An 18,958-nucleotide genomic window follows, 5' to 3' on the forward strand; every position below is an offset into this window, starting at 1 on the left:
TAATTATATGAGTCAAACCCACACTGTAAAAAATCCAACTTACGTTTTGTATGACAAACTCAGTTTTTAAAGTTTATTCAACTATTTAACATGAAAAAAGTTGAGAAAAGTTGAGAAAACTCAAAAATGTCCTGCAGCTGGTTGCCTTAAACTTTTAAGTTTTCTCAACTTTTTTTTTTTTTTTTTACAGTGCAACATTGCTCACCAGAGTACTATAATGCGACTTTTCGAGCAGCACAGCTCTTCATCAGATTAAAATGCCACTAATAGAATCACACTTAAATAAAAAAGGATACAAATTTAGTAATGTAAGAGAGTTATGTACAAAACTGTTTACAAAGACATTTTAAGCAAAATGTAATCCAATGTGATGTGTCACAGGGACACACACTGTTTTTCACCATAAAATATGGACTTGGATATATATAAACAAACAAAAAAGCTAAAGCTTTTAAATATAAAAAATAAATAAAGCTTTTGCACATGGTATTACTCTGTAGATTACTAGATTACTGTAGTCTATTTTTATATTGAGAGTATGCATCTTGTCAGTTAGTATTTTACCTGGGCTTTTTTTTTTTTTTAGCACAGGTTAATGCAAACTTTTGCATGCAGTAACTTGCATCCTTTTTGGCCCCAAAGAACGACATCTAGGTCTGGCTTCACAGACAGGGCTTAGATTAAGCCAGGATTAGGCTTTAGTTAAATTAGGACATTTAAGAAGCTTTTTAAAACATGTCTTATGAAAAAAATCAATTCCTGGTGTGCATTTTGAGACAAAACAATGAGACTGACAAATTTTAAGATATGTCAGTGCAAGTTGCTTTCCGTTAAAACCGCTCAAACATGCATTTTAGTCTGGGACTAGCCTTGTCAATGAAACCGTGTAAACAAGTCAAACTCAAAGTACAAGTGTAAAGTAGACGTTCATTCCATGCCGCACCTGTAGAGGGCGATTGAAGGCATTCATTGTGAGATATTTGCTGTGGAAGAAGAGAGTCTGACAGCAACAACCATCACTAAAGTAGGTACACTAATGTTTCCTAATAACTAAAGAGTTCACTAATGTGTCATTATAAACGTGCTCTGTTTTAAATACTCATGCATGTCTGAAGCTATTGATGCGCTAGGTTTAAAATAAGTGCAAAATACTTTGCATCACAGTGCTAACAGGTCTCCTGATAGCATTCCCTTTAGTCTGCAGTTATTTATTCCATCAAATTATTATTGTTATTTTATGTCTTTTAGAATTCTTCGTCATGACAACATTCCAAGTGCCTGATCATTTCCCCGCTGAGACGTCATGGGTCTCCGCGTGCCCCGGTGGTCTGTGGGAGGTGCGCCGAAGGTGGCTTAGAGAAAGACAGCGAGGGGACAGCACGCCTATGATGGGGTCACTATGTAAGGTCAAGGTGCGGCGAAAGACTGTTACAGGGGAAAACACACTGCATACCGCTTCTCAAGAGCAAGAATCAACAGCTAGCGTTGATTCTAGCGAGCAAGCCTCCTCATATCCCCGCTCGCAGGACTCTGTACTGCAGGTCCAACTGGATGAGTGGTTCGTGTTGCGCATGGGCGAAGGACAGTGTGACATTACTGAGGGCTGCCTGGAAGGGATGAGGGCTGGAGAGATGTGTGAGGTAAGGGCAAATCAAAAATATGGACTTACACTAAAACACAATTTTAAGATATTTTACTGTAAAATGATTGTATTGTTAAATATATTGTTATTTTATTTTTTTCCGCAGAGATTGGTAGGTCTATTAGTTAAATCTGTTTACTTTAGCAATCTTTGTTGTATTATATGCAAATGGTGAGTTTGCATGCCTGTAACTCAAAAAGTTTTTAAATGTATCTTAATATCCTCTTAGATTCTGGATCTTAACAAACTTTTCTTTTAGTATCTTTTTAAATGCCCTATATGGTTCAGTCCCTGAGATATGGAGATCCTAATGCAGCTCCATGAGTAAATTGGTAAATTCTACACATTTTCAATGGTCAAAAACCAAATGTGGGTCACTTTGCATACAGGTGATACTGTTTTCTTTTAAAGAGTAATCAACATACCTCTCTGAGTGCCAAAAAAAAAACATATTTTTTTCTGAGGTTTACATGTCTGTAACTCAAGAAGATATCTTAATATAATTGTCGAATCTTTTTCCTATGAAACTTTTCTTTTGGAATCTTAATTTTTAAGCCTCTATATGATTCAGTCCCAGAGATATTGGGATGTCAATGTGTTAACATGTTGTTATGATACTGTATATTTGAACTCTTAGTAGCTTCATGAACAAATTCCAAGTTCTTCCAAATATCCCTGAAACTGATTCAAATACAGATTCTTATAAATACACATTTTAGAGGCGCAAGTTAATGTGCCTCAACTTGACCATTTCAGTGGATTTTTGGCACTCAGAGTGTGATGTTGTATGCAATTATTTTGAAAGAGGGAAACAAGATACATTGCTAGTTTCAACATAATTTATTCTTCAGACATTCCTCTTTAAATACAATAAGTGTCAGCTGTGTGCAAAGTGAATCACATTTGGTTTTTGACCATTAAAAATGGGTAAAATTCAATAAACTGAACATAGAGCTGCACTGAGATCCCCATATCTATGGGATTGAACCACATAGGGCCTTGAAATTTGTTAAAAACTACAATCTAAAAAGGAAATTAAGATAGCTTTAATAATTCTTAAGTTACAGTCATACAAACTTGGGGCAAAAGACAATTTTTGAACAGTCACCATTGGCATATAATGCAACAAAGATTGCTAAAGTAAACAGATTTAACTAATAGACCTACCAATCTCTGCATAAAAAAATAATAATGCTAACGTCATTTTTACCCCCCTCTAATTTGGCTCCAAATCCCAGGCGAAAATTGTCATTTTGACCCCCTCTACAAAATAGTGGATTACTCAGTTAAAGATATTAATAAAAGTGATGTTAATTCAGCCAGCGCACATACCTGTATTTATTTCCTGTTTTCGGTCGAAGTCCACAGTAGTTGATTGTCGAGTTCACGCGCGTGATCATAGGTACTAAACCTTTGCGCGTGAACTCGACAATCGATTACTGTGGACTTCGACCGAAAACAGGTAGAAAATACAGGTATGTGCGCTGGCTGAATTAACATCACTTTTATTAATATCTTTCACATCTACTGCAGTCAGATTCACCCGTGTTCACTCTAAAGGAATCACTCAGCATGGCTGGGCACTTGTAATGACACATCAAGGATGTTAAGAGGCTAAAAGCAGGTTTAAAACTTGCCCCATTGAAGTCAACAGGGTGCAAATTTTAAAAAGAGGATAACACGGTGTAGGCAACACCGATTTTTGTAGTTGTTCTCTGTATTGACAGCACTCCAAATTTACAAAAAAATTAGCTCAATGTTAAAATTAACCGGAGTTCTCCTTAAACAGATTTCACAGTTCACAGATTTCATAATATTTCCACACAAATTACATTTTGGGAAATTATTGCAATGCAGTTTGTGTGCAAGCCCAGAACAGAGATCAACTGAATCTCAAATCTCAAAAGAAACAAAATCGAGTGTTTAGAGTACAAAAACATCCGGTTCCGATCAATGGCCGGTCGACCGGTGCATCTCTAGATATACGTCACAATAGTGAAGAAAAGACTATTGCAACTTCCGATTCATGTCAACTATAATATATTATGTATATCATGGGAAAATGTGATGTTCTCATCTATAAAATTTTTTTTTTATTGCAGTTCACAATAAGTGCCTGGAATACAAAGAACTCCAAAGCAGCATGCAGTGATGCTAATGATACCCAGATTGAAAATACAACAGGGCAAGGATTGTCACAGCAGGCCGACTGCTTTACTCTTCAGCTTCACTCTTTGACCCCTGGGCAGGAGTCTTGGCAGATGACACCTGGAGAGAAGTGGGCTTGGGTGCTGTCTCACAAGCAGAGGGGTGGTCAGCGGTTTGGGAATGGAGATATCTGGGGTGCGGCAGACTGCTATTGCAGAGCTGTAAAGCTGGCAATAACTTTAAACGGCCAGACAAGAGGAAACCCAGGAGACGAGATGTCTGAAGAAGGTGTGGATGGAGATGATAATGATGCAGATTTGACACCATGCTATGATAAAGAAAATGAGCTGGCAGAAAGTGCTGATGATTCCTCCATTCCAACTGAGGAGGAGTACAAAAATGTAAAAGCAGAGCTTCACTGCAATCTCTCTTTATGCCAACTTAAGTTAGGCCAGCTTGGTAAATCCAGAGACAGCAGTATCAAGGCCACCGAGCTGAACCCAAAGAGCACTAAGGCCTGGTACCGGCTTGGGCAAGCTTGCATGCAGCTGGGCGAACTGGAGGAATCCCGCATGGCCTTTGGAAAGATTCTGGAACTCCAACCGGATTCTGCATCAGCTCGCGCTGCTCTGAAACAAGTGAACTCCCAATTAAAAGACCTAAACAGTAAACTTGGTCAAAGGCTGAGCAAGATGTTTAACTAGGAAATAACTGAAAGTTAGCTATTACAGAAAACAGAATTATAAAAATTATATTGTGAAACTGATTACTGTAAAGTGCCCATAAGTTATGCTTTTGGTCCTTCCTTGCAGACCAATTTCAGTTTTTAAAACTTCTTTACTGTATGGGTAGTATATCTTAAATGTTCAATGTTGTAATTTGTTAATGTTTAAATCGACATAAACTTGAAATTCATGAGGCTACTTAAGACGTTTACTGAATGTACTTAAATGTTTGTTTGTTTTTTGTAAAATAAGAATATACTGCTTTGATGTTTTGTTCTAAACAAATGTGTGTTTTTTTTATTCTGGATTTATAACTGCTGTAGAAGATTATAAAATGCCAAGTATAACTCATTCTTGCATAAAATGACATTAAATGTTTTTTATTGCTAAAAGATTTTTTTATTAACAAACATAAGGCATAGCGTTACCCATTTCAAACAAAATGAATATATTATGATAATGCAATCATTGATTTTTTTGTTTTTAATCATTTAAAATTAGATAATTTCAAATTATATTATAATACAAAAATTTTTAAAATATTTTTCTTACGAATATAAAATTTAAATGCGTTTTTGATGAGGTAATTGCGTAGCCAATGACATCATATTCTTCAGGTGGAGGCGGCCAATCAGACGACGCCTCCTCGCTACATTCACATTAGAAAGATCCAGATGACAACGAATAAAACCAGAAGAATAACTACGTTTGTAATCTCTGCAAAGCATAAGATAATTGGAGAGGTAAGATTATTGTACCCTAATTAAGTATAAAACAACAACAATCTATTAATTCGGTTATTACAGTGATGTTTCTTGATTTTGCTGTGTGGTGACGTGTGTGACGAGAACTGGTTGTATAACTAAAAAAAAAAAAAAAATCTAAGTTACAATGTGACAAGTAATAGAGTAAGTAATAGACATAACGTGTCAGTGAAAGTTGTTATTAATATAGAGTATTAATGTACGATTGTAATGGCGGCCCAGCACGGACAGTAAACTTTGAAATGTCGGAAATGAACTTATACCCGATGCCAAGAAAACGTTCTGCATGTCCCGAGGATATATTCTCAACAATGACGAATAGAAACTGTTTTAATAAGCGTAAACGGCATAAAACAAAATACATTAATACATACACGCATGTTATTGTTTTTTTTATACATTATTTTTTATTTGCAGTGTTAAAAACATTTCCTCATAGTGTTTAAAGCGGCATAATTTCTTCGCCACTACCACCCCCAATTGGAAAATGACTGAAGGGAATCGGAAAATAATGACGGTTTCCAAACACGTTTTCCAAACCCTGTACCGTCGCCGCCCTTTTCAGAGTCAGTCAACATGTACTTCACCGCCACGGCCACACTGACGCCATGTTGAGCCAGTGTTGTTTGTTTCAGTTATTACGAGAGTTTGGTTGAACAAATTTTACTTAATAATATTCTTAATTAATTCGCTGTATATAAGACAATCAATAAAAGAACACCCGAACAAACAACGTTTTGGCCTATTCGTATTTAAATTATACAAATAAGATGTGATCATTTGACACGTAACTGTTACACAAACCAAACTAGAAGACACGTTGTTCACATTAACTGCAAAGAAGTCGTTATATGAGCTGAAATGAAGTTTGTTTAATTATTATTATTTTTTTTTTTTCAATAAAACTTCTTAAGATGATGTGCTTAGTGGAGAGTTGCATAAACTCAGCCTCTATTTTAAGACTGTTTGACCAACTAGTAGTTAGGGGTTATTCTTAATTTTTCAATTCAAAGTAGACCCATCTACCTTTTTATGTAAGTTAACTGACTTTACAAAGTTAGGACCAGTCTTGATGAAAAAAAAAAAAAAAATTGCATACATTTTAAGACTAGTCCAAGGCAAGCAGTTTATGCAACTGGCCACAGTACTCTCTGGAGGTATGAGGAGCTATGGTTATTTGACTGGAAAATGTTCACTCTCTTTGTTTACAGATAAAAGCTATTTGAACTACCTTTACTGGCAACCCTGCGGCTTGAAGTGGTATGTATTGAAACAAGGTATATATTTCAGGATTTCAGAAGTGGTTTTTCTGGTTGTTCTTCTTTTGGAATCATTCGAGAAGGAGACACCAGTCTCTGTGGCGCAATCGGTTAGCGCGTTCGGCTGTTAACCGAAAGGTTGGTGGTTCGAGCCCACCCAGGGACGAAAAGCTTTTGTTTTTATGCCTTCATTTGAGTAATTAATGTGAATGTTGTATTGACACAGCAACATTTATTCACAACACTTTTTCAGAAATTTACTGTTGCGCCTTGTAGTGGTTCACTAGTGATGTCTCTGTACATTTAATGAAGCCATATACTGATTGGCTTCATCACTGTCTCCTCTCCACCAGTAAGCTGGTGTGTGGTGGGCGTTCTGGCGCAATATGGCTGCCGTAGCATCATCCAGGTGGATGCTGCACATTGGTGGTGGTTGAGGAGATTCCCCCTTCCATGTAAAGCGCTTTGAGTACCTAGAAAAGCGCTATATAAATTTAATGAATTATTATTATTATTATTATTATTATAATGAGTGCAATCAGGTAGTATCAGGTAGTAATCCTAGCCAATAGGTAATCTCAGTGATTCTGAAAGTAATACTGATTTTTAGCTTATACACATTTACCCTCTAAGACAGATGGCTAAACCATTGAGTACAAAGCCTAATTAACATTTACACTTAATTCGCAGTACACGGTGTACAATAGTGCACAGTTATGAATTGATAGTATGTATGTTGGGCAGTTAGTCATGATTTTAAACATGCTTTAGACCTGACAGGCATGACATGCAAGTTAAAAATGATCTAAGTTCAGTTCAAGTTACAAATGTAGAACACTATTTTGGTGATTTCATTCCTCATGCATTATTGAAGAGCGGCATCTAGTGTCAAGTTCAGTGTAACTACACCTACTACAAAACAGCGTTGAAGCATGAAGGACTTGGGACCTCAGAATTGCTTTATGCGCAATTCATCTTCATAATGTGTGATTTATGTGTTTCAGGCCATGTTTTGTAGACAGAAAACGTTTCTTCTCAATGAAACTTTCTTCTTAATGAAACATACCAGTTGCCATGACCACTAGTCTCTGTGGCGCAATCGGTTAGCGCGTTCGGCTGTTAACCGAAAGGTTGGTGGTTCGAGCCCACCCAGGGACGAAAAGCTTTTGTTTTTATGCTTTTTATTTTTTGTAAATGTTGCATATACACTCTAAAGGAACAACCTAATAAGAAATGGCATTAATTGAGATTAAATGTTTACATTTTTTGAATGCAAACTGAAAGGCATTCAGTTAGTTGGTACTAAGCTCTCTTTTTCTCTCTGTTTTTTTAAACATCTGTTCATCATAAAAATGAGCACAATGTTTTTATAAATCAAAGCCTGAATGTAATTGGCAGAAGTAAAAAGCAACACCTCTTTCAGTCTTGATTTAAAACCATTCTCTCTGAAAGTTTAAATTGGAATAGTTTGCAAGAACACGATTATAAACTGTGAAAGTGAATTAGTGAATTTTTCCTTTTCTCCGTGATAACGTTTAATGTCCTCGGCAACCCATGTAGTCCCATTTAGCCACTTGTTAGCGACTGCCTTTTTCAAGACAATTAATTAAAGCTTTTTTAAAAATCACAAGGGGATATTACTGATGTATTTTATGTGGTAGAATAAAACATGAAAATATCTTTCACATACCTTCAATACCTTATTTCAGGCATTTAACCAAAAACCCATTCACTTCAGGACAATGGAACTGGAAGTACTAAAATGTTAACTCATTTTGGGTTTTGACCATCAAAAATACGTCACCCCGGCCAGCACTTTATATAGATTGCTAAAAAAAAAGCTACACATTGTCAAAAACATTTATACAAATACACCAATAGCCTACTTAATGCAATTTTTAAAAATAAATGTAAAAAACAAAATTCTTCATTTTGCCAGGTAGAATTATAGTTTTTAAAATCTTAAGAAGGAAAGGTGACAAAATGAACCTAAACCCTTAGTAATTCATGATAGGAATTTATGAGCTCACTTTTGAGGGCTGCTTCAAACGTTATGAAAGAGCGACCTCTTGTGTTAAGCTCCGAGTAAAACTATAATATATAAGTTCGCCCCTTTCTTTTCCTGTAGAGGGCGATAGACCACCAGTAGATTTCTTTGCTTGTCGCAAGACCGTTTTGAATGGGTCGCGGAGTGTGCAATCAAAGAAACAACATTTTTTTTTCTGAATCAAGATTTTTATTTTGAATGACATAAGTGAAAGCTTTTGACTTTTATGTCAGTCTCCATTTAAGTAAAGAATGCCTGAGAAAAACACGTTGTCCTGATTCAGTATCTGCGGTCAGAATGAGATTATATGTCAGTGTCATTATTCTAACGTTATTTTCGTAACTTGATGTTACGAAAAAAAAAAAAAAATGTCTCTCACTTCAGAAAAACGACCTTTCCTGTCCTGCCAGCAGTTATACGTTACTCCTGTGCTCGCGCAAATGCGGAGGAGCGTGCTGTATATTACTTAAATAGCTGTATGTTTAATTAACAGTTCATGTTATGTTAGTATTGTGTATTTACCATGGTAACTGCCTGGTGTTTCCGTAACCCCATAATACCACCTAATTTTCACTTTGTGTTATTTTGTATATTTTTAAATGACTGTGGTGTCTTTATCTTGAAGATCAAGTCCTCCTAAAGGAGTAGGACATGTGAATAAGATACCGTACATTATTTCATTACTAAAATTGTCTTTTGGGAATGAGAATAAACGATGTGTTTCTTAATAGTATTATAAATGACTATTAGTAACTGTCAAAAAATTATGGCTTCAGTCCATTAGGGGTCTTCACAGCCGAAATAGCTCAGTTGGGAGAGCGTTAGACTGAAGATCTAAAGGTCCCTGGTTCGATCCCGGGTTTCGGCATTTTGATTCTTAAAAAATTGTATTTCATCATTATTCTACAAACTCTTATGTTGTGTTTTATATATTTATTTATGTATGTATGTATATCCACAAAGCCAACACAAGGCAATTGTGTATTAATTGATGGATATATAATAAAATCAAATATATTTCACATTCGAAGAAGATTAAATTGGTCATTGTAGAATGAAAAAATGCTGTACCCCTTATTTTAGGCACCCGCTCTCATTGTGTGTGGCTCTTGAAAAGTGACAAGCCAAGTGACAGTGATATGAGCAGAATTGGATCAGCTTACTTATTTGCAACAGAACATAAAGAAAGGCACCCAAGCAGAGAGAATCTATATAGTGCAACTGTTTTAAAAACAGAGATAAATATGACGCGACCCAGGTGGAACAGTATTATGAGCATTTAATCAACATCATATTTTCATTAATGTAATGAATATGACACATTACACTTCAAGCTTTTTCAATTTTCTTTCTATGAGTGAATCGCTGAAATATAAAATTACATAATTAAAATATATCTCAACATATTGTAGATGTTATCAAGAACTGTACAGAATTTCAGTTCTTTTCTTTTCCATGTTCCTTCTATTATCTACTGGTCTAGCTTCTTTTAGACTTCCCTTTTTGTGCTGCTTTATCAAACATGGATTGACAGGTAGATAGCTGACACCACGAGTCTGCTATAAGAATAAGAGGTATGACAATCCACAAAATATTCATAAACACAAAGTAGAACCAGAAATAGATGGGGTGACCATATTCGCTGTGAATATATCCATCTCTGTGTTCAGTGAAGAAGTAGAGGACTGCACCATACAGCTGACCTGCAAGTAATGTTGAATGTTAGACTGAATTGTTCCCTCTAATACACATTGTTTCTCAAGTTGACAAGATGTGGAATAAATAACTATATCATAAATATTTAAAATTCCATATGCAGTAGGAGGACACATGTCTTACCTAGAGATACGATGAGCTGCAGGACAAATCTATAAGAATGGTTATTAAGGAAGGCCAGAACAATCCATATGCTGAAAGGACCCCACAGGCACGCGGTCACTGTCTCCATACTAACGGTGAAATTATCCGCTCTGAAAAGAAGATCCCATAAAAGAAGTTTAGGTATAATGCAATCTATAGACTCATTTTTAATACATAAACATACAAACGTGTATATCTTACATTGCATATCTGCTGTCTCCTTTGGAATATTCTTTCCCTATATAGGATGAAAAAGCATTTTCAGTATTCAAACGTATAAATAATGTGAGTGGAAAACTGCAAACTAGATGCAATATATGCAGCGTCTGTGGTAAACTTGTTGTGGAATTACTTTTTGTTAATTTACAATAAAACTATCAAATTTTATGTACAAAATACAACATATTTTTATAATTATAAATTCTATAATTACGAAAGAATACATAACGATTCAATTTGCAACAGAATAAAATTTAAATAAAGTAATTGCGACTTTTTATCTCGCAATAAAAGTCAGAATTGCGAGATATAAACTCTGACTTTTCTCGCAATTGCAAGTTTTCGTATAATTCACAATTGTGAGAAAAGAAGTCAGAATTGCGAGTTTTTTATTTTTTATTCAGTGGCGGAAACAAGCTTTATACCATCTTGCTCCGACCAACACCTAACGTCGTAATTACGTCACCTTTACGTGCTATCGTAAAAATGAGTTTTTAGAAGGATTTAGTTTTTAGTAATTAGAAGGAAATCCTAGTTTTCTAGTAAATCAAGTTGTATTTACTACTGGGAATCTCTGAGACCAATTTGATACCCAAGTTCCCAAGTTAGATGAATTTAAACATGGGGGAGGGGAGAAAGTTTGATGCTGTGACTGCAGTTCTTTAGCTACATTAACTTGTATTGACGTTAAAATAGTGCATATTTACTCTCTCTCTATATATATATATATAATCATTTGAAGAATATTGTATGTTTTATACACAGTGAAAATAGCCTGTATTTAACCTAGATTCCAAAAATGTAGGCACGCTGACTATGTAGAAAGCGCAGTGAATGTTTATACCACTGTCAACGAATGGGACACTACATTTTATTAAGAATTAAATATCTTTAAAAAATGTTGGCTTTAAGATCTTTCCGACATCAGGGCACTTGAACATGACAAGCTTGTAATCATGACTTAAGTGGGAAGTAGGACATTTCCGATAGCATGTAAAGACAGCATTAGGACTTCACAACTCGTAAATACGAACTTCCCAGGAGGGGAAGCTTTAACTCAGCTTAAGTTCACAATTCTTGGACTGTGCATGGAAATTAGGTCTCTGTAATAATAATGTTCACGAGACATTGAGAAAAAAGTTTCAAAGTATTACCTCAAAACATGCTAATGATATATTAAGTGAAATAGACTTTGAACCTCACTCACACAGTTGAGAAAGGAAACTCTGGTCTTCAGGAATGATAGTGTAGTATAAAGAGAACCATCCCTCGATGACCCCGTGGATGAAGCCACACACAGTGAACCAGCACAGAGCTAACCTTCTCCCTCCGCTAAGCCTGCTCCCAGCCACCTTACGCCCAGTCAATGACCAGGTGGCAAGCAGCAGTATCCCAGACACAGAGAACAGGAATATGAGAATCTCTGACATTGAACGGTCATTAGCCACATAATTGGGAATAGACAGGTTGCGTGGCCAATAGGGATGATTTATAGTTTCTGCTTCCTTCAACATCTGGAAAGGTGGATGAAAGGGAAAAAAAACCTTTATGAGACAAAATTTATAAATAGTAGCATCATAAAAACTAACTTCTAATCTCGAAGGTACATGTTTGCACCAGATAACGTGGCAGTAACATAATACAATCGATTTGGCTTGATACGTCTGTACTTACTTTGTGATGAGTTGTGGAATATCCTAGAAATGTGATTATTTCCCGCGTTTGAAAATGTTCTCTCTTATAAGTGTCCTCTTGGAGATGGAGAACGCGAAAATGAACCGTGTTAATATCTGCTCTATGGAACTACATAATCAAATTGCAGAAACATCGCGCCACCGAGTCGCATCCTACTTTAAGCCCACGTGATTCTCGCTACCCAATCACCATTAGCCTCTGTGGGAGGAACAACCCCTCGTGATATTTACAAGGCTTGCAGTTGGACGATCTCCTCGGAACATGCATGTCGTCACATCTGACTGCGAATAGTGTATGCTCGTGAAATGCACATTTTGTGAATGCATACGTTTTGTTTTTATATTTTTTAGGTAAAACGAGATATGACAAAGTGAAGCTTACAATAGAATGAAAAAAATTCACACTCCTAAGCCGTGATAGGGACTCTTCCCTGCCGTGACCCGGATTCGAACCGGGGTTGCTGCGGCCACAACGCAGAGTACTAACCACTATACGATCACGGCGAGCTACCGGAGGTGGTGATTGTGTAAGGAGGAATTGGGCTTCAATACTTATGCACTATTTTGTATATTCAGTTTTCTCTGTCAGTGGTTTCCAATTTTTATTTTGGTGATGCATGAGAACACTACCTTTTTTTGCCAACTATTATTTTTAGTACTAACTCAACGATTTACCATCATACAACAACGCAGCATGTTTGCAACTTTAGAGTGGCTAGTGAAAATAATGTGAACGTCTGCCATTGAGCTTTAAGTTTAATCATTGGCTTTTGCAACGCTGGATACGATATTGAAAGAATGAAAACGAATGTCGGTCACTATGACAAATACACATTTTATTTAGAAGCTTGTGTATATACATGTTGGTTTAAATGGCCTACTCTCAACGTACTGTATATCTCCCATATGGTCTAGCGGTTAGGATTCCTGGTTTTCACCCAGGCGGCCCGGGTTCGACTCCCGGTATGGGAAGTAATGTTTTGATGGTTTTTTGTTTGTTTGTTTTTTTGTTTTTTTTTGCCGTGAATATTGTATGCACGATTACAAAAAACAAAACAAAAACAACAATAAAAACAAAACTAACGAGATATTATTTTCAAACGAGATATTCAGCAAATTAAGATTACACACAAAACACACTGGGTGAATATTAATTACAACTCAATCGTTTGGGTAATATTTTGTGTAAATTATATACGTGCTTGAATAATGATTTCATCAGAAAGCACAAACAAATAATACAAATTCTGTAAAGTATAATAGTTTTCACCATGGTATTCACAGAAATCATACTAACCTACGCACAAATCGAACTGATGTCACGTGACTTCTTGTCACATGACCGGTAAAGGTTCTAAACATCTCTCTGATAGCGTTCAACCGGAATAGCTACATCTCTGATTCTTTATCAAGTCATTTGTTTTCTACTGTCTGTCTAGTCGAATAAAATGACAGAAATGCGTGCTGATCAACATCTTCGTTTGGACGAGCAGTTGCTGCTTTTCATGGACCAGCTCGAGGCTCTTGAGGAGAAGCGACATAAACTCAATTCCCTTATAGAAGAGGTGAAACGTGCAATTACACTTGATTACAAATATAATGGATGAAATCAAACCTTTTTAGTTGCGTGTTGTACACAAAACATTTTCATTTGTATTTATTCTGAATATAATTCCCTTCATTTTGTTACACAGGGATGGTTTTCTATTGCCAAGACACGTTATTCAATGGGAAATAAGCAAGTATCCGCTCTGCAATACGCTAGTGAGATGGAGCCGCTTGTTCACGTTGAAGCCAGGTCCGTATGTCATCATATGTATTTAAATATTCGCTTGTGCATAAGTCTTAATTATTTATATAGATCCATGTGCTTGCCTTAATAACAGCTTGTTGGAAGGTGGAACAGCTGAGTTCAAATGTGAGAGAAGAAAAAATAAAACAGAAGAACCGAAAAATAACACAGTAGAAGACATTGGTGCGAAAGAGACGGGTAGGCATGACTTGCTGACTTGTAAATTAGAGGGTTAGCTCACCCAAAAATGAAAATTCTGTAATTAATTACTCACCCTCATGTTGTTCCCCATAACACTTTTGTTCATCTTTGAAACACAAAGATATTTTTTCATGAAATCTGAGTAATTTCTGTCCCTCCATAGACCGCTACGCAACTGACACTTTGATGCTTCAAAAATCTAAAACTAAAAGTAAAACTAATCCATATGAATTGAGTGGTTTAAAATTTTCTGAAGAGACATGATTGCTTTATACATTAAACAGATTGAATTTAGGCTTTTATTCACATATAGCTAAACATTAATCAACTCACACGTCAGTTGTGGAAACGGAAGCTCAAGCATTGCTTAAAGGGTTAGTTCACCCAAAAATGAAAATTCTGTCAGTAATTACTCACCCTCATGTTGTTCCAACCCCGTAAGACTTTTGTTCATCTTCGTAACACAAATTAAGATATTTTTAATTAAATCTGAGAGCTGTCTCACTCCTCCATAGGCTTCTCTGTAATTGAAACTTGCCGACCCAGAAAGATAGTAAAGTCAATGTTTAAAATAGTCCAAGTGACTACAGTGGCTCAACCTTAAGTTTATCAAGCGATGAGAATACTTTTTGTGTGCAAAAAAAATAAAAAAATAATGACTTTATTCAACTATTCATTTTTTTCTGTGTGGGCCTCTGAGTGAGTTCACGCAGTGTAACAGCGCAGCGCTTCTGGGTTGCTCGTAGGTTCACTATTGGCCAGCATCACACGCATGACCAGTGTCGGCCAATAGTGAGCCTACATTCTGACGTACAACCCAGAAGCGCTGCGCTGTTACACTACGTGAACTCACTCAGAGGCTCACATTGTCTTTACTATCTTTCTGGGCCGGCAAGTTTCAATTACAGAGAAGCCTATGGAGGAGTGAGCCAGCTCTCAGATTGAATCAAAAATATCTTAATTTGTGTTCCGAAAGTTAAACGAAAGTCTTACGGGGTTGGAACAACATGAGGGTGAGTAATTACTGACAGAATATTCATTTTTGGGTGAACTAACCCTTTAACGTGTGAGAACCAATGAGGTTCATCCTTGTGTTACGCAGCATGTTTGAGCTTCTGTAAGAACCAACAAGGTTCATTCTCGTGTGTTACACAACTGTTTGAGCTTCCTCAAGAACAAATGAGGTTCATTCTTGTGTGTCACGCAGAGGTTTGTTCTCGTGGCGGGAAGCAGGTTCGGTTGAGCTTCTGTTTATGTTCGCTGATCAATGTTTATATGCTAAAAAAAGCCTAAATTCAATCTGTTCATCATAGAAAATGATTGTCTCTTCAGGAAAATTTGGACTAAACCACATGGATTAGTTTTACGACCTTTTTCTGAGCTTTTTGAAGTGTCAAAGTGGTAGTTGCCTAGCTGTTAATGGAGGGACAGAAATTGCTCAGATTTCATAAAAAATATCTCCATTTGTGTTTCGAAGATGAACGAAAGTCTTGCGGGTTTGGAACGACATGAGGGTGAGTAATTACTGACAGAATTTTTATGTTTGGTTGAGCTATCCCTTAAACATATTAATTTTTTATTTATTTAGAGTCTTTCCACAGATTTTTTTTTACCATACCATTTATATGATACATTTAGGGACTGTACAACTGTAATGAGGAATTGTACGATTTGTGACAAAATCATTGAATATTTCAGGTCTTAGGAGGCGAATAAATACCAAACAAAAGGGGGTTAAAGAGGAGGAAGACCCTCAAGTAAAAACAACGGCAGAATCATCCACACCAGAGCACAGAGAACCTTTGAAATGGTTTGGGATCCTTGTACCACAAAGTCTGAAACAAGCTCAGTCTGCTTTTAAAGAGGGTGAGCTCTTTTGTGATGTCTTCTATAACTATGGCTTGCTTATGCTATATTTGATTTGATCCCTGTGCAATGTGCATTATATTAAAATATTGTGCTTTGCTGCACATTTGCTGTGTGGCTTAAATTTAAAGTATTATTTCAGCACAATTTTGTTGTTTTTAGGGAAATGTTATTTGTTGTATTTTGGGTTTATTTAACTGTTAACACTTTATGTAACTAAAGCACATTTTCTTTCCCCCAGTCATCACTCTCTCAGCTGAGATTGCATCCCTACAAAGTGAAATACTTGCTACAAGGAAAGAGATGCAGGCCCAGGTGAAGGAGAAACAAGAGAAGACAGAGAAGACTCAACCAGAAATAAAAGAGGAATAACAGTGACCTTAATTACGTTCATCTATAATCTTTATTTATTGATTTTTTTATTAACCATATACAGTGCCCTCCACAATTATTGAACCCCCTGGTAAATATGATCAAAATTGGCTGTAAAAAATAAATCTGCATCGATTATCCTTGTGATCTTTCATTCAAAAAATGTGCAAAATTCTAACCTTTCATTGAAGTAAAAGAATTGAAAGTGGGGGGAAATCACATTATGAAATAAATGTTTTTCTCCAAAACATGTTGGCCACAATTATTGAAACCCCTAGAATTTTTTACGAGTAAAATATCTCTGAAGTATATTCCCATTAATATTTACCTTTTTTAGTACACCAGGGTGACTAGGAACATGAAACTGTCCAGCTATGACTTCGTGTTTCACAGGAGTTTAAATATGAGGAAACACAAAGGCCAAATCCCCTTAATCATCCATCACAATGAGTAAAACCACAGAATACAGTTCTGATGCGTAGCAAAAGATTGTTGAGCATCACAAACTAGAAAGTGGCTGTAAGACAATAGCTAAAGAATTGAAAATCCCCATTTTGACCATCAGGGCAATAATTAAGAAGTTATAACCAACTAAAGATGTTATGAATCTGCCAGGAAGAGGACGTGTGTCTATACTGTCTTAATGCACGGCGAGTATGAAAGTTTGAGTGGCCAAAGACTCTCCAAGGATCACAGATGGAGAATTGCAGAGATTAGTTGAGTCTTAGGGTCAGAAAGCCTAAAAAAAAAAAAATCAAACAACCCCTACATCCCCACATGTTGTTTGGGAGGGTTTAAAAAAAAAACTCCTCGCTCATCCAAAAACAAATTCCAGCAAATTTAATTGTCAGACACGACTGGATCTTCAAACAACACAGGGTTCTGTGGTCAGATTAGACTAAAACAGAGCTTTTTGGCAGCAAACACACTAGATGGGTTTGGTGAACACAAGGATAAAAAGTACCCTATGTGTACAATTTAATATACCATTGGATCTTTAATGTTGTGGGCATATTTTTCTGCTGGAGGTCCTGGACTTCTTGTTCAGATACATGGCATTGTGGATTCTATCAAATATCAACAGATAAAAAATCAAAACCTGACGCCTTCTGCTAGAAATCTTATAATATGCCGTGGTTGGATCTTCCATCAGGACAACGATCCAAAACAAACATCAAAATCAAAACAAAAATTTGTTGTGGAGCACAAAATGAAGCTTCTGCCATGACCGTCCCAGTTCCCTGACCTGATGAGTGGGCTGAACTGAAGAGGAGAAGCACCAACATGGATCTGGGAATCTGAAGGATCTGGAGAGATTCTGTGTGGAGGAATGGTCTCTGATCTCTTGTCAGTTATTCTCCAAACTCATCAGGCATTATAGGAGAAGACTCAGAGCTGTTATCTTGGCAAAAGGAGATTGCAAAAAGTATTTAATAAAAGGGTTTCAATAATTGTGGCCAACGTGTTTTGGAGAAAAACATTTATTTCATAATGTGATTTTCCCCCCACTTTCAATTCTTTTACTTCAATGAAAGGTTAGAATTTTGCACATTTTTTGAATGAAAGATCACAAGGATAATCGATGCAGATTTATTTTTTACAGCCAATTTTGATCATATTTACCAGGGGGTTCAATAATTGTGGAGGGCACTGTATATACCCTTAGTTCTTAGAACAATTTCGCTATGTTGAAATCACTCTTATTGTATAAAATAGTTTACCTAATAAAAATGTTTGATGAACCATGTTAGCTTTTGAGCAGTAATGCAGTTGAAACCAGAAGAATTATAAATGTATATATTTACTGCAGATTTGATTTTGTTCTCAGTTTTTAGAACCTGCTCTGCTCGAACATTTCATCCAAAATGCTATAACAACTGCCTTTATTGTATGCTGTTATCAGATCATTTCAGTTATTTTAGTCTACATCTACATCAGTAAATAAAGTAATTGTTCTAGCAGTTTCTATGTGGCTGAATCATACCTGTCAGATAATTAAATTTCATAGTAAATGTCCTCTGTTTCCTTTTAAAGTTGGGAAACAGTTGTAAAAGGTGGCAAATCCATTAGAGTTTCATTATGTTTCTAGAGAACATTTTCTGTGTCATGCAAGCCATCAACTGCGCTTACCTGAAAGGAATCCAAGCAGCAAACCATTTAGTAATCATGTTAAGTGTAATTCCTCTACCCAGCACCTACAAAGAAACATTTTCTTGTCATCAAAAATTCCTGCTGAAACCTAAAAACAATAACAACATAAGACGCTGTGAACGTGCACGAGCAGAAGTATCAGGCGCGTCCTCGCCTTCGTGCCTGTTTTAGCTACAGTAAGATTATACAGTATTAAATCACTGCATTCAATTGGCGTA

General features: G+C 36.2%; 3 protein-coding genes across 4 annotated transcripts; 2 read left to right on the forward strand and 1 right to left on the reverse strand.

The window, feature by feature from the left end:
• The first annotated feature begins 978 nt into the window (after positions 1-978).
• Positions 979-4,903, forward strand: fkbpl (FKBP prolyl isomerase like). Of its 2 annotated transcripts, XM_079850242.1 has the most exons (3): positions 979-1,024; positions 1,249-1,640; positions 3,745-4,903. In XM_079850242.1, the coding sequence occupies exons 2-3, from the start codon at positions 1,260-1,262 to the stop codon at positions 4,492-4,494; spliced, it is 1,131 nt and encodes a 376-aa protein (XP_079706368.1). In that variant the 5' UTR covers positions 979-1,024; positions 1,249-1,259; the 3' UTR covers positions 4,495-4,903. The 2 variants fall into 2 exon arrangements, with proteins under 2 accessions (XP_079706368.1, XP_079706367.1); XM_079850241.1 differs by lacking the exon at positions 979-1,024 and having other exon boundaries at positions 1,246-1,640.
• A 4,943-nt stretch (positions 4,904-9,846) lies between these two features.
• Positions 9,847-12,524, reverse strand: ebp (EBP cholestenol delta-isomerase). Its single transcript, XM_079848912.1, has 5 exons — positions 12,339-12,524; positions 11,872-12,178; positions 10,647-10,683; positions 10,425-10,555; positions 9,847-10,288 (listed from the first exon to the last, which is right to left on the reverse strand). Exons 2-5 carry the CDS (start codon positions 12,176-12,178, stop codon positions 10,065-10,067), a joined length of 699 nt encoding a protein of 232 aa, XP_079705038.1. The 5' UTR covers positions 12,339-12,524; the 3' UTR covers positions 9,847-10,064.
• Positions 12,525-13,673: 1,149 nt separating this feature from the next.
• vma22 (vacuolar ATPase assembly factor VMA22) lies at positions 13,674-18,553 on the forward strand. Its single transcript, XM_079848916.1, has 5 exons — positions 13,674-13,923; positions 14,053-14,156; positions 14,245-14,348; positions 16,050-16,217; positions 16,459-18,553. Exons 1-5 carry the CDS (start codon positions 13,807-13,809, stop codon positions 16,587-16,589), a joined length of 624 nt encoding a protein of 207 aa, XP_079705042.1. The 5' UTR covers positions 13,674-13,806; the 3' UTR covers positions 16,590-18,553.
• The last annotated feature ends 405 nt before the right edge of the window (positions 18,554-18,958 follow it).

Source organism: Squalius cephalus (assembly GCF_949319135.1).
Source record: "Squalius cephalus genome assembly, chromosome: 18".
NCBI classification, from domain to species: Eukaryota; Metazoa; Chordata; class Actinopteri; order Cypriniformes; family Leuciscidae; genus Squalius; species Squalius cephalus.

Excerpts from the sequence above, each read along its gene's own strand:
- fkbpl (XM_079850242.1), top strand. The coding sequence starts at position 1,260 with ATGACAACATTCCAAGTGCCTGATCATTTCCCCGCTGAGACGTCATGG. Across the intron at positions 1,641-3,744 it reads GGGCTGGAGAGATGTGTGAG|TTCACAATAAGTGCCTGGAA; the intron begins GTAAGGGCAAAT and ends TTTTTATTGCAG.
- ebp (XM_079848912.1), bottom strand. The coding sequence starts at position 12,178 with ATGTTGAAGGAAGCAGAAACTATAAATCATCCCTATTGGCCACGCAAC. Across the intron at positions 10,684-11,871 it reads GAGTTTCCTTTCTCAACTGT|GGAAAGAATATTCCAAAGGA; the intron begins GTGAGTGAGGTT and ends CATCCTATATAG. Across the intron at positions 10,556-10,646 it reads GGAGACAGCAGATATGCAAT|AGCGGATAATTTCACCGTTA; the intron begins GTAAGATATACA and ends TCTTCTTTTCAG.
- vma22 (XM_079848916.1), top strand. The coding sequence starts at position 13,807 with ATGACAGAAATGCGTGCTGATCAACATCTTCGTTTGGACGAGCAGTTG. Across the intron at positions 13,924-14,052 it reads TCAATTCCCTTATAGAAGAG|GGATGGTTTTCTATTGCCAA; the intron begins GTGAAACGTGCA and ends TTTGTTACACAG. Across the intron at positions 14,349-16,049 it reads CATTGGTGCGAAAGAGACGG|GTCTTAGGAGGCGAATAAAT; the intron begins GTAGGCATGACT and ends TGAATATTTCAG.